The sequence below is a fragment of the Pseudorca crassidens genome, chromosome 18, assembly GCF_039906515.1.
Source record: "Pseudorca crassidens isolate mPseCra1 chromosome 18, mPseCra1.hap1, whole genome shotgun sequence".
Classification (NCBI taxonomy): Eukaryota; Metazoa; Chordata; class Mammalia; order Artiodactyla; family Delphinidae; genus Pseudorca; species Pseudorca crassidens.
The window spans coordinates 29,290,177-29,313,518 of record NC_090313.1 but is presented as its reverse complement, the minus strand read 5'-3'; the positions used below and the strand labels follow the sequence as shown (position 1 = coordinate 29,313,518).

Sequence of the window (23,342 nt, the reverse complement as noted above, 5' to 3'; positions counted from 1 at the left end):
ATAAGAAATAGTCATTTATAGGGTTGTTATGAGGATGAAAGGAGTTGCCATATGCAACATGGGGGGAAAAGTGGCAAAGGTAAGAGCTGGTGTCCTACTTTGTACTAGCCCTTTGGCTAGTATTCTCGCCAATGTTGTTTCCATTTTCATTTCTTTTTAATTTATCTGTCTTGTAAATCAATATTTCTCAAAGTATAGCTTTTGAACCTGAATCATTCTGCATATTTGTTTTATACGTGAATTTTGGAACCTCTTTTCAGACCTACTGAATCTAAATCTTTGGATGGTAGGAATATCTCCGTTTTAAATAAGTGCTCCACGGGGTTTCCCTGGCAGCGCAGTGGTTAAGAATCCGCCTGCCAATGCCGGGGACATGGGTTCGAGCCCTGGTGTGAGAAGACCCCACATGCCGTGGAGCAACTAAGCCCATGCACCACAACTACTGAGCCTGTGCTCTAGAGCCCACGAGTCACAACTACTGAGCCCACGTGCCACAACTACTGAAGCCTGCGTGCCTAGAGCTCGTGCTCCGCAACAAGAGAAGCCACTGTAATGAGAAGCCCACGCATCACAATGAAGAGTAGCCCTGGCTCGCCGCAACTAGAGAAAGCCCGTGCACAGCAATGAAGACCCAATGCAGACAAAAATAAATTTATTTTAAAAAGAAAAATAAATAAATAAGAGCTCCAGATGATTCTGATGTGGACAAATGTTTGAGAATCACTGATATTGATGTTCCTCAGGACCCGGTCCTGGAACTTCCCTCTCCTCTCACCACGTTAGATAGAGATCATCTGTTCCCATAATTTCATGAGTAATACAAGTACTGATGATTCTCCAATTCATTTCTTGAGGTAAGACTGATCACTTCAGGTTTGTAGTTCCAACTTCTTTTTATATATCCTCACATGGATATTTCAGAGATATCTAAAACTTATCACATCAAAAGCTGGACCTCTTATCTTCCTCAAGCAAAATCTGCCCCTTCTCCAACATTATCAATCTCACTACTCAAGCTCAAAGTGTGAACTCCATTTTTTATTTCCTACCTTTCTCTTTACCCCATATCCATTAGCCACTAAGTCTTAATCTATCCTAAATATCTCTTGAGTCTACCCTAATTGACAACTCTCTAGTCCAAGGGATCAGTATATCTCACCAGATTAAGTCAACAGTCTCCTAAAGAGACTTAAACCAAACCATGTCTCTTGATTATCCTCCCAACTACATTCTCCATATTCCACCATGATCTTTATAAAACACAAATCTAATCATGCCATTCCTCCAACTGAAAGCCTTCAATGGCTCACCACTGCTCTCTGAAAATAGCATAATTCCTAATTTCTATTTCAAGTAACAACCATCTTGATAATTTAGACTAACATTGCCTCTAAAGATAACTAAAAAAGCTGGACAAAAAAAAAATTTTTTTTTTAAATCTGTCTAAAGGCACCAAAGAGGTAAAAAGCCTAAAGAAGTAAGAAACCCAAAGAGATGAGCCTGGCATTTGGAAGAACCCAAAGTTAAAGGGGACCTAGGTAAACTCTGAATCCCTGAAGGGCTATGTCCTAGGAGTACTGGTAAATTGAAAATAGACAAGTACGTTTGCAGGAAATGAAATCCAGTTTCCAAACATCTCAATCTCTGATTGAATTAACTTGATCTACAACTGGAAACCTCTCTAGACTTCTGCCAAGAACAAATGAAAATCCTCTTTGTAGGAAAATAACATTATCCTTAAAAACACATTGCAAGTTTGACATCTGTCAACAACTCTCTAGACCTGTGATTTGTATCTGAGTTTGAATCACTGAAATGTCTGTTAAATGAATGAATGGTGAAAAAATAAAATTTTTCTGATAAGTAAAACAAATTACCTTCATCATTGTTATGGCAATATATCGAGCCTCCTTCACTATCATTGGTTCATATGAAACATCCAGCTTTGGTGATGCCAGCCCACCAAAAGTCATGTCAGTATTAGAAGGTACAGTTGTTACTGCAGGACTGCCAGGAATCCTTTGAGGTTTCTTTACTTGCTCTTGTTGTAAAGATGTTTTTTTCTGAGAAACAGGAACGGCTTTCACTTCCACCTAACCATGATATTATAAAAACCAAATGTTATTATTATATAATTGTCCGTAACACATCAAAAGAAGCAATTTACACAATTATAAACTCACAATTCTATACATTTTGTTACCACTAGTCCCTCTTGGGCATTCCTTTCAAAGATTATTTAACATTGCCAGAATGATCAAGATGGTTCCACCTCAATAGGGATCCTGGACACAGTGTAAAAGAGAGGCCTTGTTTTTGGGAATAAATAATAAAAAATATCAAAACACAAAATAAAAACAAAGGCCGCCATTAATAAAGTCCAGGAAAGGAGAGTCAAACGAATCTGCATTCTTGCAGGGACTAACATTAAATTATTTTATCCAGTAATTCAGGTATAAATACTTGCCAGCAATCTTCACATATTTTAAAGCACTGATCTCAATTTTAGCCATACTGTTTTGCAGAAGAAAAAGTACTCCATTGATAGGTATCTTAGAAATTAACAGCTAATAAAACAAATCTTATACCTAAAACTTAAAGATGTTTATTTACTCTGCAAAAAGAGTACTATTAGATAGTTTTGTCACCAACACAAACTATTAGAGCTAAGCAACCTATCGATAATTAAACTTTCCAACTCAGCTTCTTCAACAATAATATGGGGATATCTTTTATCTATACTTTACTGTAGAGATGCAAAGAACAGACTTCCTAAGGCATTTTAAAACACTGAAAGTATAAATTGTCTCATAAACAATATTCAGAAATACTTTCCAGGAATTATAACAAAACATTTTATTGTTATTTATTTGTTTATGCATTGGCAAAATACACTCAATCCCTAGGCAACCACAAAGTTACAAACAATTTAAATACCACTTTAGCTCTTTATCATTCTGAGAGTCACCCAAAATTTCTTCTGTTCTTTTCAGACACTACTTTTGTGGTTGGCAAGAACAGCTAATTCAACATCAAGCTCTTCACAGAAATAGAAAGGTTTGCATAAAAGAAAGTGACAATATTACTTAAGTAATTGAGAGACACCCCAGAAATGTGGAATGTCTTTAACGTGTATTATTCTTATTAATGCCATTCTAGGGAGTCAGTAGTTTGAGACTCTTAGTGTCTATATATAAAGTTAAGTGTAGCTAGCAAATACATTCCATTAAATAACCACAATCTTTAGTTGGGGTTATGAGAAATCAGTATTTGGGTTGATATAATGCTCTGAAAATATTAAAAACCCATCTTACATTTAAAACACATAAGTTTAAAGATACACGGTAAAATTCTTCAGCTCATATACATTGCCACCATTAAAAGTTTTAAACTTAAATGTAATAAAAAGGAAAAAAAAGCAAACACTTCCAAATTCTAAGACGTTTGATTTTAAATTATAGCCACTATTTTTATACGTACTACTTTGATTTAATCTTTCTTTAAACAACTATATTTACCCTAAGTAAATTAACAGCAGAAGTACATCTGCCTATGTTCTACGAACCTTGAAGTAAATCACTGAATAATTTCATACTCTAGGAGTACTGAGATATAAAATGATAACCATTCTGCTTTCTTTCATAAACTGTACTTCTTTGTAAAATTTGTTATTCTTTTATTTCCTACACAAGTTTCTCTTTTCATTAAATAAGATTTCCTTGGAATAATCATTTTGTAAGTTAAAAAAAAACCCAATAACACTTGCTGCTTTAAAAAGGATTCTGGATCTCACTGAAATATTACCTGCAAACCAACTTCTTTGTTCCAAATAATTGGTTATTACTACATAAGGATACTTCAACAGTTTCTGAGAAGTCTAAAATGCTCCTAAAACTTCATGTGCTATCAGGCTGAAAACAAAACAGATTGAACTAATTTTGTTTTCAGCTAATATGATAATGTGATATAATAAATTAAACATCAAGAGGTATGCAAATCACTTTTCCTAAATAGTATTTACTGGAGTTTCCTAGATACGGTTTCTAAATTAGACATAAATCTGATATGAACTTGAGCATACTGAGTAAGAGATTTAGGGCTTCTCGCCCTCAAGAAGCAAAATATGTAGGAAAAAAAAAAAAAAAAGAGGAAGTAAAGAAAGACAGATCATGTGGCTAAAACAAGAACCCAAAGGGCTTCCCTGGTGGCGCAGTGGTTGAGAGTCTGCCTGCCGATGCAGGGGACATGGGTTTGTGCCCCGGTCTGGGAGGATCCCACATGCCGCGGAGCGGCTGGGCCCGTGAGCCATGGCTGCTGAGCCTGCGCGTCTCGAGCCTGTGCTCAGCAATGGGAGAGGCCACAACAGTGAGAGGACTGCGTACCGCAAAAAAAAAGAACCCAAAGAGGAGAACAAAAGATAAAGCATAAAGTCTGACTCTGAAATGTAAGATGTAAACAACCCAGGTACCAGAATGGAGTAAGAGACAACAAAGCAAGGTGGAAACACAGGAAAATACAGCTGAAGATACACTATAGGCATAACAGTATAAACATTAAAAAGAAATGAAATGTTATGCCTACCTGGAAAATGGTAACTACAACATAGTCACATGAATAAGGAACTTACTGTGGGCTCAAAGACTGGATTTAACAACTCACTACATACACTTAAGTGAGAAATTCATCAGTGAATATACAAACCCCTTAATATATTAATGTATATTGTATTGTGATCAAAACTCTGTCCTTGAGTGGAGTGATTTTTTGTATCACTTTCAGAATTACTTTTTTCTCTGTTCAATTTTTTTCTTATAATCTGTGATGCTTTTTGCATTCTAAAGAGTAATTCTTAGCGGGCCTGAAATCACTTTGATGGGGTGTGATCTTCCTTTAAAAAGTAAGATATAAGGGAAAATATAAGAGTGCAGCATACTGTATGAATGTGTATTATATATATTGTATGTAACTAAGAGTACATACTCTTCCACCCTATATATGTACGTTTGGGTCATAATGCAAATCCTTGCTGGGGGTCATGGCCAAAACTTTGAAAGCCACTGGTGAAGAGCCTGATTTTTGTTTAGTATCAGGGTCAAATACTTTTCCATACAGTTTTACTTACTGGTCTTAAGACATGTGAACTATATGTCTCGTGTCTTTTTTTACTGTGAGTCAAGTTAGAGGCTCCAGTGGCACTGTGCTTCTTCATGGTATAAATCAAGTAGTTGAAATAGTTCTGGGACTTCCCTGGTGGTGCAGTGGTTAAGAATCTGCCTGCCAATGCAGGGGACATGGGTTCGAGTCCTGGCCTGGGAAGATCCCACATGCTGCAGAGCAACTAAGCCCATGTGACACAACTACTGAAGCCCAAGCACTAGAGCCCATGCTCTGAAACAAGAGAAACCACTGTGATGAGAAGCTCGCACACTGCAGTGAAGAGTCGCCCCCGCTGGCTGCAACTAGAGAAAGCCCGCGTGCAACAACGAAGACCCAATGCAGCCATAAATAAATAAATTTATTTATTTTTAAAAAAAAGAAGAAAAAAAGAAATGGTCCACATCAAGAAAGTCTTAAAAAAAAAAAGTAATATTGAGGTAAAATCAGCTGCTCTGTGAGTAAAAAAGATTTTGTGGCTTAATCAACTCTAAGTTCCAAACAACCAAATCACTTTGTAATACAACTTTGGGGGGCAGGGGCGGCTAGGGATTGCCTATACAAATTTTCGTTCAATATTGACTATTTTCAGAAATATAATAAAAGTTTAAAATAAGATATTTAATTAATAGATTATATCACAAACGACTTAATATCATGCATTACAATATGCTCTGAAATGTCATTATTAATTCATGTTTCAGGGAAAAGGTATCCAAAGAACTATATCCTTCAATATAGCACATGACTAGTTCCAATCCTCATTCTTTTACAATCCAAATTTATGTATAAGTATCAATATTATATTTTAAAGCTTGTTTCAACAGTACCAAATGTAAAATGTATTTGAGTCTTTTAAAAGATAGGTACAAAATTTTAAAATGTATTCTTTCATTGATTTATTCAGTCACTTATGTATTAATGGCCTTCCCTCTGTGTGCTTAGCACTCTTTGTACGGACACTTTCTTATCCTTCCTTGGAATCACCACAGCACCTAGCAAAATGTAAAAAAACAAACCAAAAAATAGATACCTTGGAAAGCTGAGTACTGATTAATATAAACAAGCCATTTAAACAATTTTTTGGCTTCCTTCATTACGTATATCTAAAGAGGGTACTGCATGTGGACTCTAAGCACTTGCCATTTCTAAAATTTTATTAGTTACAACAGTCAGTACATAGTTGTCTAATACAATCCCAATATAATTACCTTCATGTTGGGAACGTGTACCACATCCCCATACTGGTCTTTTGTTTGAACAGTGATGGTGGTAGGCCAACCACAACGAATATCATCCTTATTCAGAATCAAAGATGTTTTCTGAGGATCAGCATAGGAATCTGGCTGAAGCCACCTAGCAGTAAATGAAAAAAACCAAACATTCATCAACATCTTCAATGATTAACATGAAACTAAGCCAAATGAATAAAACTTGTATCAAACAAAACGCTAAAATGGTATCTTCATTTCTGATTCAGTGATAATGACCACAAGTGTATCCCTTGGAAATAGTTAATGACAAATTCATTAAAAAATATGCTGAAGCATATAAGATTTCTGATGATTACAAATAAAATAGAAATAATTTTAAAATCAGGAAATTTGAAATTTTAACTATAGCTGATTTAAAATAAGCAAGAAAATGAATTTAAGTTGCATATACTTTGAAGTCCCAAATACACTCTTTAAGGGAGGCCTGCTGAATTTGCCAAACTGAAAGCCTGGAAAAGAGCAGGGTGTCTGTCAAAGCAGGGACAGAAGTGACATTCTGCTGGCTGGAGAGCAAGCAGGTTAAAGATATGTTGTCTATCTTCTCTCTTTTTTTTTTTAACATCTTTATTGGAGTATAACTGCTTTACAGTGGTGTGTTAGTTTCTGCTGTACAACAAAGTGAATCAGCTATACGTATACATACATCCCCATATCCCCTCCCTCTTGTGTCTCCCTCCCACCCTCCTTATCCCACCCCTCTAGGTGGTCACAAAGCACCGAGCTGATCTCCCTGTGCTATGCGGCTGCTTCTCTTTACACAATTTCTTAACTACCTTCCCTTACTACCCTCTCTTCCATGTAAATTTGGCCTATTTTCTGTACTTTGTGATATCCATGCCTGAATTCATGATCATCATATCCATGATCTACATTCAAGTTGTCCTGTGAGATGAGTAATGAGTAATTCTGCCATGCATTACATAAAAAGTCCATAAAGATAGCACGGAGGCTGACTTAAAAGATTTTCTATTCTTCTCCAATCACCATTTTGGTTTTTAAAAACTAAAGAGTAATCTCTGTAGTTTTAAAATTAAAGCCAGAAAGAAGTCAGATTTCTATATTTACTAGTAAAATCACAAGTCAGCATATTTGTTTTCATCATCACAAAAAAGCAGACAGCAACAAAATAAATGAGAACTCCATAACCTCAAATGATTTAATTTAAATTCTAAATTTATATTTGCATTAATTGTAGATTTGGAAAAAACTCATATTAAAATAAATATAGGGATAGACTTAGGAGTTTAGTACAGATATTAAATACTACCATCAAGTACACAGACTTCTCAATTTTACCTGGTGTTCTACATATTTTTAACAACTATTATATATTTTTAAAATACTTTGAAATATTAACTACCATTTTATACTTCGGCAAGTCCAAAACACATAAACTAGATTATCTTAGGCAGCACTGTAACATCCTAACGACTCCCCTCTCATTTCTCTTCAGAAATGAAGACTGAGGCAAGCCCTGAAAGGAAGTCATTGTAGTACTTAATATACATTACCTCGCAAGCCTTCCACCACTTGATCCTGGGACACAAGCAATAAAATCATCCAGAAAGGACTGTTCATTGCTTTGAATTTGAAGTGGTAAATTTCCTTCTAGTGCCTCCAATATAGTTGGTGAATGAGAAAGTGCTAAACCCTTTCCAAGAATACCAGAATGGGTTTTGCACACCTGTTGGGTAAAAGAGAACATTTGTATAAACATTTTGTTTATTTTTTTAATTTATTTTATATATATATATATATATATATATTCTTGTATCATATAACAGACTTTTTTTCGAATTTTATTTTTTATACAGCAGGTTCTTACTAGTTATCTATTTTATACATGTTAGTGTATATACATCAATCCCAATCTCCCAATTCATACCACCACCACCTCCCCACAACCCCGCTTTCCTCGCTTGGTGTCCATACGTTTCTTCTGTGTCTCTAATTCTGCCTTGCAGGCTGGTTCATCTGTACCATTTTTCTAGATTCCACATATATGTGTTAATACACGATATTTGTTTTTCTCTTTCTGACTTACTTCACTCTGTATGACAGTCTCTAGGTCCATCCATGTCTCTACAAATGATCCAATTTCGTTCCTTTTTATGGCTAATACTCCACTGTATATAAGTACCACATTTTCTTTATCCATTCATCTGTCAATGGGCATTTAGGTTGCTTCCATGACCTGGTTATTGTAAATAGTGCTGCAATGAACACTGGGGTGCACGTGTCTTTTTGAATTATGGTTTTCTCTGCGTATATGCCCAGTAGTGGGATTGCTGGGTCATATGGTAATTCTATTTTTAGTTTTTTAAGGAACCTCCATACTGTTCTCCATAGTGGCTGTATCAATATACATTCCCACCAACAGTGCAGGAGGGTTCCCTTTTCTCCATACCCGAGAGCATTTGCTGTTTGCAGATTGTCTGATGATGCCCACTCTAACCGGTGTGAGGTGATACCTCACTGTAGTTTTGATTTGCATTTCTCTAATAATTAGTGATGTTGAGCAGCTTTTCATGTGACTCTTGGTCATCTGTTTGTCTTCTTTGGAGAAATGTCTGTTTAGGTCTTCTGCCTGTTTTTGGATTGGCTTTTTTTTTTTTTTTTTAATATTGAGCTGCATGAGCTGTTTATATATTTTGGAGATTAATCCTTTGTTGATTCGTTTGCAAATATTTTCTCCCATTCTAAGGGTTGTCTTTTCGTCTTGTTTATAGTTTCCTTTGCTGTGAAAGAGCTTTTAAGTTTCATTAGGTCCCATTTGTTTATTTTTGTTTTTATTTCCATTACTCTAGGAGGTGGGTCTAAAGAGATCTTGCTGTGATTTATGGCAAAGAGTGTTCTTCCTATGGTCTTATATTTAATTCTTTAATCCATCTTTAGTTTATTTTTGTGTATGGTGTTAGGGAGTGTTCTAATTTCATTCTTTTACATGTAGCTGTCCAGTTTTCCCAGCACCACTTATTGAAGAGACTGTCTTTTCTCCATTGTATATCCTTGCCTCCTTTCTCAAGATTAGTTGGCCATAGGTGCGTGGGTTTATCTCTGGGCTTTCTATCCTGCTCCATTGATCTAGATTTCTGTTTTTTGTGCCAGTACCATACTGTCTTGATTACTGCAGCTTTGTAGTATAGTCTGAAGTCAGGGAGTCTGATTCCTACAGCTGAGTTTTTTTCCCTCAAGATTGCTTTGGCTATTCAGGGTATTTTGTGTCTCCATACAAATTTGAAGATTTTTTTGTTCTAGTTCTGTAAAAAATGCCATTGGTAATTTGACACGGATTGCACTGAACCTGTAGATTGCTTTGGGTAGTATAGTCATTTTCACAATGTTGATTCTTCCAATCCAAGAACATGGTATATCTCTCCATCTGTTTGTGTCACCTTTGATTTCTTTCATCAGTATCTTGTAGTTTTCTGAGCACAGGTCTTTTACTTCCTTAGGTATGTTTATTCCTAGGTATTTAATTCTTTTTGTTGCAATGGTGAACGGGATTGTTTCCTTAATTTCCCTTTCTGATCTTTTGTTCTTAGTGTATAGGAATGCAAGAGAACTCTGTGCACTAATTTTGTATCCTGGAACTTTACCAAATTCATTGATTAGCTCTAGTAGTTTTCTGGTGGCATCTTTAGGATTCTCTACGTACAGTATCATGTCATCTGCAAACAGTGACAGTTTTACTTCTTTTATTCCAGTTTTTATTCCTTTCATTTATTTTTCTTCTCTGATTGCCATGGCTAGGACTTCCAAAACTATGTTGAATAATAGTGGCAACAGTGGACATCCTTGTCTTGTTCCTGATCTTAGAGGAAATGCTTTCAGTTTTTCACCATTGAGAATGATGGTTGCTGTGGGTTGGCTGTATATGGCCTTTATTATGTTGAGGTAGCTTCCCTCTATACCCACTTTCTGCAGAGTTTTCACCATAAATTGGTGTTGAATTTTGTCAAAAGATTTTTCTGCATCTATTGAGATGATCATATGGTTTTTATCCTTCAATTTGTGACTATGGTGTATCACATTGATTGATTTGTGCATATTGAAGAATTCTTGCATCGCTGGGATAAATCCCACTTGATCATGGTGTATGATCCTTTTAATGTGTTGTTGGATTCTATCTGCTAGTATTTTGTCGAGGTTTTTTGCATCTGTATTCATCAGTGATATTGGTCTGTTATTTTCTTTTTTTGAAGTACCTTTGTCTGGTTTTGTTATCAGGGTGATGGTAGAATGAGTTCGGGAGCACTCCTTCCTCTGAAATTTTTGGAAGAGTTTGAGAAGGATGGCTGTTAGTTCTTCTCTAAATGTTTGATGGAATTCACCTGTGAAGCCACCTGGTCCTGGACTTTTGTTGGTAGTAAAATTTTTAATCCCAGTTTCAATTTCATTACTTGTGATTGGTCTGTTCATATTTTCTATTTCTTCCTGGTTCATTCTTGGAAATTTATACTTTTCTAAGAAATTGTCCATTTCTTCCAGGTTGTCCATTTTATTGGCATAGAGTTGCCTGTAGTAGTCTCTTATGATGCTTTGTATTCCTGTGGTGTCCGTTGTGACTTCTCCTTTTTCACTTCTAATTTTATTGATTTGAGTCCTCTCCCTCTTTTTCTTGATGAGTGTGGCTAAAGGTTTATCAGTTTTGTTTACCTTCTCAAAGAACCAGCTTTTAGTTTTATTGATCTTTGCTACTGTTTTCTTTGTTTCTATTTCATTTATTTCTGCTCTGATCTTTATGATTTCTTTCCTTCTACTAACTTTGGGTTTTGTTTGCTCTTCTTTCCCTAGTTCCTTTAGGTATAAGGTTAGATTGTTTATTTGAGATTTTTCTTGTTTCTTGAGGTAGAAGTGTATTGCGATAAACTTCCCTCTTAGACCTGCTTTTGCTGCATCCCATAGGTTTTGGATCATCATGTTTTCATTGTCATTTGATTTCTTCAGTGATCTCTTGGTTATTTAGTAATGTATTGTTTAGCCTCCATGTGTTTGTGTTTTTTACGTTTTTTTCCCTGTAACTGATTTCTAATCTCATAGTGTTGTGGTCGGAAAAGATGGTTGATAGGATTTCAATTTTCTTAAATTTACCAAGGCTTGATTTGTGACCCAAGATGTAATCTGTCCTGGAGAATGTTCTGTGTGCCCTTGAGAAGGAAGTGTAACCTGTTGTTTTTGGATGGAATGTCCTGTAAATATCAATTAAATCTATCTGGTTTACTGGGTCATTTAAAGCTTGAGTTTTATTAATTTTCTGCCTGGATGATCTGTCCGTTGGTCTAAGTGCGCTGTTAGAGTCCCCACTATTACTGTGTTACTGTCGTTTTCCTCTTTTACAGCTGTTAGCATTTGCCTTATGTACTGAGGTGCTCCTATGTTGGGTGCATATGTATTTATAATTGTTACATCTTCTTCTTGGATTGATCCCTTGATCATTATGTAGTGTCCTTCCTTTTCTCTTGTAACATTCTTTATTTTAAAGTCTATTTTATCTGATATGAGCATTGCTCCTTCAGCTTTCTTTTGATTTCCATTTGCATGGAATATCTTTTTCTATCCCCTCACTTTCAGTCTGTATGTGTCCCTAGGTCTGAGGAGGGTCTCTTGTAGACAGCATATAAATGGGTCTTGTTTTTGTATCCATTCAGCAAGCCTGTGTCTTTTGTTTAGAGCATTTAATCCACTCACATTTAAGGTAATTATTGATATGTATGTTCCTATGACCATTTTCTTAATTGTTTTGGGGTTTTTTTTGTAATTCCTTTCCTTCTCTTGTGTTTCCCACTTAGAGAAGTTCCTGTAGCATTTGTTGTAGAGCTGGTTTCGTGGTGCTGAATTCTCTTAGCTTTTGCTCGTCTGTAAAGCTTTTGATTTCTCCATTGAATCTGAATGAGATCCTTGCTGGACAGAGTAATCTTGGTTGTGGGTTCTTCCCTTTCATCACTTTAAATATATCGTGTCACTCCCTTCTGTCTTGTAGAGTTTCTGCTGAGAAATCAGCTGTTAACCTTATGGGAGTTCCCTTGTATGTTATTTGTTGTTTTTTTCTTATTGCTTTTAATAATTTTTCTTTGCCTTTAATATTTGTCAATTTGATTACTGTGTTTCTTGGCATGCTCCTCCTTGGGTTTATCCTACCTGGAACTCTCTGTGCTTCCTGGACTTGGGTGGCTATTTCCTTTACTATGTTAGGGAAGCTTTCAACTATAATCTCTTCAAATATTTCCTCAGGTCCTTTCTCTCTCCTCCTTCTGGGACCCCTATAATGCGAATGCTGGTGCATTTAATGTTGTCCCAGAGGTCTCTTAGGCTGTCTTCATTTCTTTTCATTCTTTTTTCTTTATTCTGTGCCGTGACAGTCAATTCCACCATTCCGTCTTCCAGGTCACTTATCTGTTTTTCTGACTCAGTTATTCTGCTACTGATTCCTTCTAGTGTAGTTTTCATTTCAGTTATTGTATTGTTCATCTCCATTTGTTTGTTCTTTAATTCTTCTGGGTCTTTGTTAAACATTTCTTGCATCTTTTCGATCTTTGCCTCCATTCTTTTTCCGAGGTGCTCGATCATCTTCACTATCGTTATTCTGAATTCTTTTTCTGGAAGGTTTCCTATCTCCACTTCATTTAGTTGTTTTTCTGGGGTTTCATCTTGTTCCTTCATCTGGTACATAGCCCTCTGCCTTTACATTTTGTCTATCTTTCTGTGAATGTGGTTTTCATTCCACAGGTGCAGGACTGTAGTTCTTCTTGATTCTGCTGTCTGCCCTCTGGTGGATAAGGCTATCTGACATTTGTATATTTTAAAATATAAAACTTTAATTTCATGAATTTTTTTGTATTTGCACCCAATTTTAGACAGGCCTTTTTGGGGAAATAATTTTCTTCCCATGCCCCAGTGCTCCTTTAGCCTATAAAGTAGAAAACTTTCAGGAGGGAAAAACTTGGGATACTATTTCCAGTGTCTTTCTTCCCTCAAAAAAGAAATGATTTATCAGAGATCTGCATGCTAGATGCAATGGTGCATCTCCTCCCATTCTAGCTTTCTACATGTGCCACGTCCCTCTTTGCCAGGGCCAGGGCTCCCTTTCGAAGACAGCTGTAAAGGTCTCCCTCTTTTTGTGTCTCCATTACTGGTAGCTATCCTGGGTACGTTGTGTTTGTTCTCTTGGGCAGGTGGGTACCAAGGTCTTGACTTTGGCAAAAAGTAGATGGAAGTCTGACTGTGGCTGCACATACACTGCATTAGCCTGTGTAAGCCTTATTAAAGTTAAGAAAAAAAGGCAGATAAAACTGAAATTTTAGTTCTCACCTATATGAGAAGCAAGCCTTATATTTTGGAAAGACTTGCTTTAAGGGCTAAAACTCTAGAAAAATTTTTAATGACCATATAATAAATTTCAAAACATAATAGTTTTCATAGAGAAGGATTATATTTCCATTTCTATCAATTTCTACCACAAGTAACTTGTGCATTCTATAAGCCATGCAATTTCAAAGTCGTAATCTTTAAAGTCAAACAGACTTGAGGTCAAATCCGGACTCTGGACAAGCTATTGCTGTGTGCTCTCGAGCTAACAAGTTACTGACCATTCCTGAATCAGTGAAATGTATAAACTGGTGATCAAATGATATCTCTTCTGTGGTTATTATAAAATTTAAATTAAATAACACATTTAAATGCCCACCATCTGCCTAACAAGCAGTAAGTGTTAGACCATCACAGTGATGACCTTACATGCCAAAACGGTGGGTACTTTGGGAAATCACTTTTCTCTTTACAGGGGTACAATAAAGACCTCTTTATATCTGGCCTAAATGACATTCTATAAGCCGTAATAATCCCTGTAATGATAATATGAGGTACTTGATGGTTTTCCTTAGCTAGAATGTTACCTGACACATAGTATGTTTATTAAATATTTTTTAAATTAATTTTTATTTTTTGTATCTTAAAATACAGAGATTTAACTTTTTTAAAAGAAAAAAAAAACAAAAGCTGGTGGGTTTTTAAGACACAGACGTTTCTTAACATTATTGAGGACACCATGACTCCCTATGATTAGAGCACAGTGATCAAGATCATGGACTTTGTCACCAAACGGCTAGAGGTCAAATTCTAGCCCAGCTGCTTACTAGCTGTGTGATTCTGGGCCACTTAAGTTCTCTGTGCCTCAGTTCCCTTACCTGTAAATACGAGTCTCTAATTCATAGGGTTGTTGTGAGGACTAAGTTAAAAATATGAAAAGTGTTTGGAATAGTAAGTGATAAAGTTAAGATCAAATAAATGTTTGTTTTTATTATTACTGCTGTGATCGATTCATTTCAGAAAATAAATAAAATGTAAACCACTAACTCTAAGTATTGATATTAGAAGACCTGGATATTAGACTTTATCTCCCAGTTAGCTGAATTCTTAGATAAATCACAAAACGTCTCTGAACTGAAGTTATTATAATTGTAAGATACAAGAGAAAATACTAACCTCAAAGTGTAATTGCAGAAATAGACAAATAACATCAAAGACATGGTAAACTATAACATGCTCTACAGATGTTATTTAAATTACTATTACTAACAGCTTTTTCCCCCTTTTTCTAACTGGTCAATAAAACTTCTTTCAAGATCCAATTTAAATGTCCAATGCTGGGCAAAGCCTTCCCCTGGACCCTTGGCACTTGGTAGCTCTTCTTCCTCCAGCAGGGCTTTCGCCTTACTCCAGAGTTAACACCCACCACACAGTACAACACGGGCTCATGTGGTGGGTCTCTCCAATCAAGGGGAGAAATTATGAGTTATTTATCTCTATAACTGCCAATTATGGAATGAAATACTTCATGAATGTGCGCTATGTTCAAGAAAAATAAGGTTGATCTGAGTGAAAATTCTGCTTAAAATTAATGTACAAAGTTTACCCTTACAATTATCAGGACAATACCTGTAATGCAGCCTCTTCAAGAATTTCAAGGTCTTCTTCTAATTCATTACCTGTTGTGTAAATGAAAAGGTTTACTAAAATATATTCATCCTTAGTTTATCTTTCTAGTCTTCTGCATTCATGACATCTTTCCCACAAATCTGATATTCCAAATTGAAGAGAACTATTATCATTCTGGATAAATCTCAGTGGTTTAAATTTTCAAATGCTGTTTTCAGTGTGAATATAAGCTGTAATTCTCAAGACAATACTCAAAAAGCAACCATCAAGGGATTTTTAAAAGATATATACTATGTTTATGTACACAAATGTGTATTTTTGACTTTAGCATATTTACTTTTAGAACAAAAAAAAAAAAGAAAAATGAGGGAACTGAATTTTCAGAATCTGAGCCTTTCTAGTTTGGTTATATTGTAGAAGAGCTTTACCTTTAGTAAACAACAGTTACTTAGAGGAAAATGTAAGATAGTGACTGTATTCTCTAGCCATTTTCTCCTTTACTGCTTTATGTAGAATATATTTTAGTTATTGAATTTTCTTTGATAGTTTAATTAATTCATAAAATATTACTACTAAAGTAATACATATTCAAAGCGAAATATTCAAAGTATGCACAAGTGTAGAATGAAAAATTCTGCTACCACTCCCTTCCAAAGATAAAGAGTGTCAACAGTTTCTTATGTATTGTTCTAGAAATTTTGTGTGCAAATAATATGTACGTACATATGTGTCAACGTACACACATGTGTACGTTGTGGGTACATACACATATATTTATATACTTACAATATAATGTTCACAAAAATGGGACCCTCTGCTGCAGCTTGCTATTCTTAATTAATATAACTTGGACATCTTCCTTGGCCAGGACATAGAGGTCTAATTTTGTTGCTGCTTTTTAACAGGCTGCATACATCCCAAATGACAGGCATTTTGGTTGCTTCTAGGTTTTATAATCACAAATACTGCTATATTAATCTATCTTACAACACACCTTTTTTGAGCATTTGTGCAAGTATGCATAAAAAATTGCTAAATCAAAAGCTACATGCATGTAAAATTTGAATAGCTGTTGACACATCTCCTTCAAAGAGGCTGTGCCATTTTCCCTCATATGAATAGAACACAGATGTCTCATTTCCTCATCATGTGTCAACACGAAGCAGGAACAAGGGAACAGAGAAGGGTGGAAGGGAGCAGGAAGAGGAGAAGGATTAGATAGGGAAGAAAGGAGTAAAGAAAGAAAAGGGAGGAAAGAAAGAATAAAGTGGGAAGGGTAGCCCCAGAGGGAGGAGATACAGATGCACCTTTGGAGGTGAGAATTGGCGAAATACAATAATAATGCCTTTTATTCCCAACTACTGTAAAAATAAAATGTTTGACCATGGATAAACATCATGGAATTAGTAAATATTTTAAGCCTTATTTTCATTTTTACAATTCTGATAATAAATCAACTCACGTATCACACAATTCCGTATCCTAGAAATAGGTACTCTTTGGCCATTGCCTCATTGCTCTGTTGTGCATCACAAGAAAACTCTTCTAAAGAGCCATCTACGTTCAACCTGACTCCCCCTCCTGACTTTCCATTCTCTCACCCCACTCTAAAAGTCCTTATACTTCTCTCCTTTTACTGATACATATGTATTTCTTCTTGAGTATATAAATAGCCAACAAGTTTAATCCAATGACAAATTTTAATTGCTTTCTCAGTTTCATTAAAAAATCCCACCAATATACACTCTCCTGAGGTTTTACATCTACCTCATTGGCTGCTGCTTCAGTCTTTCCTGCAGCCTCTTCCTCCTGTTCCATTGGTCTTTGAAATTTTGACAAGTCCCAGCTTTGACCCTTGGCTATTTTCTCTTTCTCATTTGCATTCTCTTCCTAGCTCATCTTTCATATTGTTCTTTCATACGGTCTTTAAATGCCAACTACGTCCAAATGACATTTCTATTGACTTGTCCCCTGAGCTCCAGACAATAAGCATCCAATCGCCTATCTGATATGTCCACTAGGATTTCTGAGAGATATCTCAAGCTTTTGGTTTAATACTCTATTTCCAGTGCTTAACCCAGGGCCTGGCGCATAGCACGTATGTACATAAGAAAGTGCTTGTATGCATATATGTGTGTGAATAAAAAAACTAGAGAGATACTCTTCAGTCTCCATTTAAAAAACCCAAACAACCAGTTTATTAAGCAGTTGCTCATGAATGTATGTGACTACTGAATTCATTTTGCTAATCTATTTTCAGAATGTTCTGTGATGAACATATGCTATTCTTAAATTTTTTTTTTAAATCATAAACAAACACCGAGTACTTGACCACACTTACCAATAGGAAGTGCTAGATCCTTTTTCATCAAAGCTGCTGCACAAACCCCACCAAGATTGGCTAGTTCTTTTTCCAACTGAATGACTCCCTGGAGAATTGCAAAAACAAAATCAGATGGTTTAAAAAATGTTTGCAAGATGAAATTTTTGAAAGATGATGTGGATTATCAAAAAAAAATGTGACTTGTATTCAAGTGTAATGTTTGAAACTAAAAGGAAGCATATGTTAGGAGCTAATGGTTAATTAAGACTGTAAGAGATTTAATATTATGTCTCATGCTGGTTGTAAGTTTCAGACCTACAGGTTCATTGTCCAAAGAATTTTTCATTCATTACTTTGAAGGAACATGATCACTCTTTCACCTTGACTTTTTTTTTGTTGTATGATTTGAAACATTTAGAAGAGATACTAAGTTAGTCCCATGGTGAAATTAGGTTCTATAATTTACTTAGAAAGGTATAGCTACCAGAGCAGGTTTGGAACAGGCACAACTATACTAAGTCTTTAAAGGCTGGGTCATGTTGCACAGACTCCATTCTGTTCACATATTAAAAGTAGCAAAACCAGACCACTGCACAAAATTAAACTACAGAGTATTTTAAATTATACACTCTAGCTTAAAATAAATTTCAGACTTCTTGAATACAGAGAGCAACACAATTTAAGTCAACAGCAGCCCTTAGAAACACAATCTTCCTTAACAGAATGAGAAGATAATTCATCCTCACCTCATCAGGTCCAGGGCTAAACTCATATCCAATTGCAAAACATTTGAAACCATAGAAAGAAGCTTTGTCATCTTTCACATAATCTGATGCAGTCTCCAGTGAAAAAAGGGCCTCATTTCCTAAGAAAAAAGCTAACATTGAGTTCAAAATCTGAAACAACTTTATCAAAATTTCCTTACTTTTATCTATCTCAAGATAGGTAGCAATACAAATCAGGTACTAAAAAAACCAAGTCCTTTTTTTGGGTCCCTATATCTAATTGAACAAAGCTGTGCTTAAAAACCACAGTATAAACAATAGAACCATGCCAGTTGTTTGTTTTCTTTATGATCTAATTCTCCTTAATCACATGTCTTAAGTTACACACAAGTGATAACTGTCAATTATCCGTCAATTACTAAGGTGACCTAGGTTAGCCTCTTCTGTTTCAGAGTGAGCAATCCTCTCTAGGCTAAAATCTGGCTTTGTCTGATTTTTCCACAAACAAACAAGGCAGCTCAGACTAGAAGAAAGAAGTTTCTAAATTCAAATTGGCTATTAGTTTGAGAGATCACAAGAGTAGTTATGGTTAATTGGTTAAAAAAAACAACAGACTGTAATAGCAAAAGTGCCTCCACCCACCCGGCCACATACACCCTCAAGCTCGAAAACAATAACTTCACATAACTCAGTGGGTTCGGTGGTTCACCAGTTCTCTTGAAAGGAAGAAGTCCTTGGTAACTTCTCAAATTTTAGCACTTACTGGGAAAATAAAATACCTGATCCACTTTTTCTATAGTTTGGCCCCAACTATACAGAGAGCCACTGCTCAGTATTAACTCTCTGCTTTTGTCAAGCTAATCTCTTCTCACAAGATCCTCAAAACATTCTCTTTCCTAAAACTTGGTCATGTTATGCCCCATGCCCAGAGAGTCTTCTTTACTACCCAACTGCAATCCAGATACAGAGCAGGTCTTGAAGAAATTCTTCTAAAAATTAAATAAACATTTTCAATGATGTATCCTTACTAAACATAATTATCATAAATGCATATAGTTTACCATATAAAACAAAAAAGAAAAAAAATAACTTACCTGGCAACACTAAAACCATGGTAGGCCACCCAGAGGATCCTGAAAATTTCTTTAATTCTATCCAGGAATTAAGATTTTCATGAACAGATGTCAATTTTGGTCCATATCCTGAATTCTGAACAGTTCTGACAGGAATCAACAAGCGGAGGACATCTTCTGACTGTGCAGTACCACACTGAGGGTCAAACTCGATTGTCATCCACCGTACACACTCTGGGAATGTCACCTGAGGTCAACAGGCAAAAAGTCACTCGCACAAGATGAATCAGATTTTAGCATTTTGTCTAGTTTAGAAACAGGACATCATACTGTAAAGATGATGCCTTCAACATACTGTAAAATAAGTTTTAAGTAAGGAATTAAATGATCAGAAATCAAGGTATTAATGGTCAGTATCAATTGTCTCGACTCCTCACTTGAAATATCTATTGCTTTCTATCTAATATTTGCATTAATGTTTTTAAGTACACACTGATATCATTAGAAAAACAATTACAAAGCTGCTTAATTTCCATAAACATTCAGCTATCTGACTTTCCTCTGGAAGAGTTTATATAATAAATTTTCCACTTCAGTCAGTATGCATTTAAGGAATGTAAGTCGGTAACTCACAATATAATTTGATAGGTAAAATATAAAGATACATTGATGGAAATTAATAAATCATTAACATGTAAGGTTTTAGTCACTTTTAGGTTATCTACCATTCATAGTATCCATTACAAGTGTTTCTTTTCATTAACAAAAAAACTTTGTAACTTCATATATTATGAGAATAAATATAAATACACACACACTTATACACTTGATAAAAGCCTAGATTTTTATATTTTCCTAACCTGAAATTTTACTGTATATATGAGATTATGATGGCACATAATTATATATATTTTTAAGGCCACTTTTAAGCTTCTGTCACCATTATGGTAGAAGGAATGCTGTAATGGTAGTCAAATTACAGCTAAGTAGGACCATGTCAAGTAGTAAACTATGAACTGGTTGCAGGACATGATATAAACCTTAAGAAATTTCCTAAATATTATATTAATCTAAAAAAAAATTACCTCGGACGATGGCAAATATTTTTAGTAGAGGATTTTTTACAATCTCTATTTAAATAAAAAGCTCAACTTTATTCATAATAACATAAACATAAATTAAAACTAAACTGAGACACCATTTTCCCACCATTCCTTCCATTATATTGGCAAAAGGCCCAAAATTTAACCACAAACTCTTTTGGGGAGGCTGAGAGAAAACAAGCATTCTCATACATTGTTGGTGGGACACAAAAAGACATAACTTCTGTGACTTCCCTGGTGGTGCAGTGTGTGGGACTTCACACCCCCAGTGCAGGGGGCCCAGGGTTCGATCCCTGGTCGAGGAGCTGGATCCCGCATGCATGCTGCAACTAGGAGTTTGCATGCCACAACTAAGGAGCCTGCCTGCTGCAACTAGGACCCCGAGTAACCAAATAAATAAACAAAATACTAAAAAAAAAAAAAGAGAGACATAACTTCTATGGAAGGGAACTGTCAACATCTAGCAAAGCTACATATGCATTCACCCTCTGAATCAGCAATCCCAGATCTACTGAGCACAAGGCTCCTCATTCTATATTTGTTAACTCAGCCATCCCACTTCTAGGAGTTTACTTTGAAGAAATGCTTCTAACAATATGGAAACAAAAAAAACAAACAAAAAACTCTAAACACAGGCACAAAGTTATTCATTGCAAAAAAATGAAAACACCCCAGATGCTCACCACATAAGATTGGCTGAATAAACTATGATAGGTCTTTACAGTGGAGAACTATGAGGCTGTAAAAAAGGAATGAGGATGGTCTCTTTAAATGGATATGGAGAGATTTCTATACACAGTGTTAAATTTAAAAAGCAAAGTACGAAGTAGTATACATAGTGTGCTACCTTTTAAAAATAAAGATGGAAAATAATACTACAACTAAATCAATCTATCTATCGTTCTGATTTTTTCCAAAAAAGAACGCAGGAAGGATACACCAGGATACTTACTGGAGTAAGTGAGAAGCAGAGAAGGAAAAAGACTTATAATTCTGAGTATGTTGTTTTGTATAATTTTATTTCTGGAGCCATATTAATATTTCACATATTTTAAAAGTAAAATTAAATCAACTAGGATAGGAAAAAGACTCATAAAAATTAAGTACAAATAAAAAAATAAGCCTAACTTTACATTAAACTGATCATATACCCACTTACACATATACATAAAATGAACTACCCCAAGCAACATCTGAATGAAGTACTTTGATTATCCTAATGTCAGTGGGATTAACAAAAGACAAAATTTTTGCAAAGAAACTGTTAATTTTATATAGCATTCAATATTATTATTATTCACAGTGGCATACGTAAATGAAAGGGTATAAAGAAAAGACCTCAGTGGTGTTGACTAGAACTAAGAAGAAGTGCTCAAAATCTGGTGAAAACACAGAAAAAGGACACAGAATCCAGCTTGAACAGATTTTCCCTGGACAAATCAATTAAAATTTGAGCATCAAACTGAATGACAGCAAAGGATTATAACACTGAGCAAAAAAGAGAATCTTTGAGTCCATATTGATATAAACACATAAAATAAATAAATAAATAAATTTTTAAAGGGGAAGGGATGGGAAAATTCTCCTTTACAACAGAACACCAGCTGGGAGGAATAATAGAATTAGAAAGCCACCGTCTTTATAGTAATGAATGATTTGGGTAAGAATAACCAATGGATACTAAAATTTGTTGACAGGCCGTATATATATATATTTTTTCCGGTACGCAGGCCTCTCACTGTTGTGGCCTCTCCCGTTGCTCCGGACGCGCAGGCTCAGCGGCCATGGCTCACGGGCCCGGCCGCTCCGCGGCATGTGGGATCCTCCTGGACCGGGGCACGAACCCACGTCCCCTGCATCGGCAGGCGGACTCCCAACCACTGCGCCACCAGGGAAGCCCAAGACAGTATTTTTTACACAGTCTCTAACCCATAGATATCTACCCATAGACACTTTCAAAGGGAAAAAAAGATATTTTTTGGTGGAGCTATCACCTTAATCAAGTGACTAAGTACTTCCTGATGGGATGCACTGAGGAGAACAGGACATCGCTTACGTGGTGTTGCCACCCAAAACGCACAACGTGAATCTAATCATTAAAAAAAAATCAATTACATCCAAATAAAAAGGATATTTTTACAAAACCACTGATTGTGTTCTTCAAAAATGCCAATGTCATAAAAGACGAAGGAAGGCTGAGGAACTACTGCAGATTAAAAGAGATCAAAGAGGCCTGACAACTAAATGCAATTTTTGAACCTGATAGGATCCCGGTCTGGGTTTAAAAAGATTCTATGAACACCATTGTTGGGAAAAAAGGCAAAATGTTTAGCTTATAACATGATATACTACTACTCTTTATTGTGGTAATAACCCTGTTTCAATGTTAAATTTCCTAAATTCGATTGGTACATTAGGGTTATACAGAGAACTTCACTGTTCTTAGGAACAAGGTGAGGGGTCATGATGTTTGCAACCTGCTCTTAAATGGTCTGACAATAATAAATATAGATAAATAAAACAATCATGGCAAAATGTTAACTAACGAAGCCAAGTGAAGGGCATATGGGGGTGTTCACTGCACAAATCTTATTACTTTTTTATACAGGTTTGAAATTCTTCGAAATAAAAAGTTGAAAAACATGAGGAATGAATACACACACACATCTGCATCTGTATTTGTGTGTCTATGCTTACATTAAAAGAAATAATGGAAGGCTAAACTATAAAATTATAATAATATGAAATGTTAC

At 35.6% G+C, this 23,342-nt stretch overlaps 1 protein-coding gene across 11 annotated transcripts in view; it reads right to left on the bottom strand.

The window, feature by feature from the left end:
- The window catches only part of MYCBP2 (MYC binding protein 2), a 272,923-nt gene that overhangs the window by 90,914 nt on the left and 158,667 nt on the right, over positions 1 to 23,342 (bottom strand). For all 11 annotated transcript variants that reach the window (XM_067713398.1, XM_067713403.1, XM_067713399.1 and 8 more), the window contains 7 exons: positions 19,508 to 19,733; positions 18,435 to 18,553; positions 17,707 to 17,794; positions 15,366 to 15,415; positions 7,940 to 8,112; positions 6,366 to 6,510; positions 1,878 to 2,093 (listed from right to left, as the gene is read on the bottom strand). In XM_067713398.1, coding sequence (XP_067569499.1) covers positions 1,878 to 2,093; positions 6,366 to 6,510; positions 7,940 to 8,112; positions 15,366 to 15,415; positions 17,707 to 17,794; positions 18,435 to 18,553; positions 19,508 to 19,733 — 1,017 coding nt within the window. The remainder of the gene's footprint in view (positions 1 to 1,877; positions 2,094 to 6,365; positions 6,511 to 7,939; positions 8,113 to 15,365; positions 15,416 to 17,706; positions 17,795 to 18,434; positions 18,554 to 19,507; positions 19,734 to 23,342) is intronic.